At 39.4% G+C, this 3,688-nt stretch overlaps 1 protein-coding gene across 5 annotated transcripts; it reads left to right on the top strand.

Annotated features, from left to right (window-relative positions):
* Positions 1–304: 304 nt before the first annotated feature.
* LOC100790582 (probable mediator of RNA polymerase II transcription subunit 26c) lies at positions 305–2,939 on the top strand. 5 transcript variants are annotated; one of them, XM_003523196.5, is made up of 9 exons: positions 305–1,230; positions 1,328–1,396; positions 1,477–1,559; positions 1,692–1,759; positions 1,879–1,934; positions 2,029–2,062; positions 2,162–2,292; positions 2,419–2,503; positions 2,616–2,939. In XM_003523196.5, exons 1-9 carry the CDS (start codon positions 814–816, stop codon positions 2,741–2,743), a joined length of 1,071 nt encoding a protein of 356 aa, XP_003523244.1. In that variant the 5' UTR covers positions 305–813; the 3' UTR covers positions 2,744–2,939. The 5 variants fall into 5 exon arrangements, with proteins under 5 accessions (XP_003523244.1, XP_006578814.1, XP_006578813.1 ...); XM_006578751.4 differs by having other exon boundaries at positions 336–1,230; positions 1,879–1,940; XM_006578750.4 differs by having other exon boundaries at positions 336–1,230; positions 2,419–2,939.
* The last annotated feature ends 749 nt before the right edge of the window (positions 2,940–3,688 follow it).

Below are 3,688 nucleotides of genomic sequence, written 5' to 3'. Positions count from 1 at the left end.
AATGTTAGAAAATCTTATTTTAAATTATTTAAATAATAAAATTGTATTTTATTTTATTACATGCAGAAACGTGGTCCAAAGTGGTGAGAAGTATAAGATTCAAAATGATTGTGTATTAGTCCGTTCATCTCCCTTAGTTCTACAACAAAATAATAATAATGTCTTAATAATTAGTGTCGACAAAATTTATATACAACATAATTTTTTATCTTTTAATAAAAAAATATTTTAAATTCTTTAAAGAGTTTGGTTAGAGTATCGGTTAACATTATCAATTAAAAAAAAAACAACAGTTTGGCACCAAAACCAAACGCGTAAGGTCAAGGTGGTGGTGTTAGTCACCCACAGGTCTACACACGCTGCAACCATACCTTTACCCTACCAATACCAATACCATACCACTGTTGTATATTGTAGTTGTACACACACATACACCACCTTCCAACCAAATCCCAATTAACAAAACTAATCTGCAATCAATTAAAATTAATTAAGGGTTTTCTTCTGGAATATACTCCCTCCTCATTCCCCTCTCTACTCTCCATTATCCACATCTTACAACTTGAAACTCTTCCGCCATACCTCACCTCAGATCTACGTCGTCGTCGTCGATCTTCTGTTCAGAATAATAATTTTAGATCCCTGATGCAACAGAACAAGGAATCTTCTTAGATTCTTTTTCTGGAAGAAAGAGAAAACAGAAGAAGAAACTCTTCTTCTTTAGACCCGTCTTATATATTTATATACAGTCTCTGATTGATCGGTTTTTTCGGAACCTCTATTTTCACTCAAATCCACGCGCGCTCTTCGGGCATGGATTTGGACGATTTCCGATCCATATTGGACACAGCGGGCGTCGACGTGTGGATGTTCATCGACGCCGCAATCGCCGTTGCCTCCTCGGATTCCGCCGGAGATCTGAAGCGCCGCCGCGATGGCATCGTCGAGCGCCTCTACGCCGCCACGGCGGCTCCTCCGTGGTGCCGGAATTGCGACGAGGGCGGCCACCGCCTCAACGGCCACAGAATCAAGAAACAGAGTCGCCATAGTCCCAGCCCCGAACGGCAACCGCACCGCTCCACCGCCACAGCTTCCCCGGCAACGCCGCAGTCTCTCGACAACGGCGAAGACGAAGACAACGACGAGGATTTAGATCCTTATGGTGGCTTGTTGGACGACGAACAGAAGAAGATTCTGGAGATTAAAGAACAACTGGAGGAGCCTGATCAGGTATTGTTCAATTCAACTCAACGCCTTTTTTTTTTTTTGAATTCAGATTAGAAAATAATATAATTAATTAATATCTCTGTTTTGTTTTCCTTTGTAGTCTGAAGATTCTTTGGTGGAGCTGCTGCAAAGCCTCGCGGACATGGATATAACATTCCAAGGGTTAAAGGTAAAATAATTTCATTTTGGAATTGTTCTTTGTTTTGTTTGATGGTTTAATTAACGGTGTTTGTATTTTGATTCCTGTAGGAGACTGACATCGGGAGGCACGTGAATCGGTTACGGAAGCATCCTTCAAACGACCTTCGGCGATTGGTGAAGTTGCTTGTCAGGTTTTGGAAGAGATATAACTATAAATATATAACTTCAATTTCAATCTTTTATGCGGAAATTAAGGTTGTCGTGTTTTGCGTGAGCTTCAATTAAATTGATTGACTTGGTTCATTTCATTTGTTATTTTGCAGGAAGTGGAAGGAAATTGTGGATGAGTGGGTGAAGTTGAATCCACGGGGAGGAAGCAACACTCTGATGGGTATAACCTTAATTATTAATTAATACTAATTATTAAGTTAATAATATTGGGGGATTTTATGAAGCGCATGTGAAGTTATTAATGGTAATTAATGATGATGTTGGTGTGGGAATTGGCAGCTGATGGAGACTCGTCGCCTGTGCAGAAAACCACTCAAAATGGGCATCATCAGCAGGTTGAGGTCAAAGAAATAATAACCTTTTTGGCTTAGTGCTTTTCTCCTTTGGAAAGTTGAAGCTAACATATTCATTCTTCTATTCCTTTTGCAGATTCCTGATTTTGCATACTCGCCCAATCCACACAGTGAGTATAGCATAATATTAGCATCTGATTCATCAAATCTTTTTGGTACTGTTCTGTTGTTCACATTTGGTTGATATGCTCTCTGTTGTGCTGACGCAGATGGGAGCTCAGGGTCTGACCGTAACAACTCAGAAGCAGAACGCAAACCCAAAGTAGTTCCCCGCAGTGAACCTAGGCCAAAACACGCGCCATCACCGTCAGTTTCAACCCCTGCTTCCGCTACTCAAAACGTACGGATATGATGATTTCAGATTTCACAACCATTTTGGTGTGTCTGAAAATATTAATGTGATGGTGGGGTTTTTAAGTAAAAGGTGTATTGAGTGGTCATTTGACACAGTGTTGAATGATTGCAGAGACAGAGGGAGAGCAGTTTTGACGCGGAGAGGCTTGCTTCGGCGAGAAGGAGGCTTCAAGAGAACTACAAAGAGGCTGAAATTGGTGGAATTTTCATTTCTATAAAATTTTCATTTTTGATGATACATCTCTCTCTCTCTCTATATATATATATAACTGACGGGTTATTTGTGGTGTTTGTGCGGTGTATTTATAGCCAAAAGGCAAAGAACGATTCAGGTGATGGACATCCATGACTTACCAAAGGCAAAACCCAAGAATAATGCCTTCTTTGGGAAGAACAAAGGTGGTGGTGGTGGTGGTTCTCAGGGAAGGCACTGGTGATGGTGATGATGATGATGCATGTTTTTCCATTGTTGGTGCCATTCTGCGTGTAAAAAAGCCTTGTGGGAGGGGTTCGGATAAGTCAGTCCCAAACCCTGCTTCATCATCCCTGTCGAATTTTCCTCCATAAACCTTCTTTTTTTCCTTGTGGTTTTTATTTAAATTAATAATAACCGAAGAAAAGAACTCAATATAATTTTTCTTTTCTTCTTGAAAGGGTACCTATCGAAACCGCGTTTGTCGGTTTGTTGAGGAGCACGTGATTTCAGGGAACAGGGTAGAGGGGATGGGATGGAAGGGGTAGGGCTAAAAAAGGTTTTTCCTTATATAAAACATCTTTTTTTTTAGGGTGAAGTTTGAATTCTGGTATATTAGGTTTAATGGATGCATTACTCCATTAATTGCATTTTAGCCTTTTGCTTAAAGAAAAGCAACAAACGGAAGTCAAGAAGTGATCACAACTTCATGATTTTGCTCCGGTTGTGTGGGTGGGGATTAATGACTGGGGCCTTTGGTAAGCTTAGGAAGTTGACACGTTCACAAAACTTGTCCTTGCTTAATGAGCTCGAATCCTTTGCCGTAAAAAAAAAAAAAGTGTTTTATTTGGTGCAGCAAGCCATTTACCTCCCCTTTGTCTAATAATTGAAACACAACAAATGGACAAAAGTCTTAAGTTTTACGGGGGTACTTGTGTCAAAAGAAAACTCTTGTAATTGCCAAATTGTTTGTCAGGCACTAGTTAGTAATACAAGTTAGTTACGTAACAGTTCCTTATAACACTAAATCAGCTACATACCTTGTAGTTTTATTTTATACTTTTAATGTGGGAAAGTTGAATTTGGTGTGGAGGTACGGGTTAAGTAATTTTGTATGACCAATAAATCATTTACTGCATTAAATATTGCACTTTTACCCAAAAAAAATGTCTTAAAGTATTTTTTTTTT

This window comes from Glycine max, chromosome 4, assembly GCF_000004515.6.
Source record: "Glycine max cultivar Williams 82 chromosome 4, Glycine_max_v4.0, whole genome shotgun sequence".
Classification (NCBI taxonomy): Eukaryota; Viridiplantae; Streptophyta; class Magnoliopsida; order Fabales; family Fabaceae; genus Glycine; species Glycine max.
This window is presented reverse-complemented; position numbering and strand designations above follow the sequence as displayed.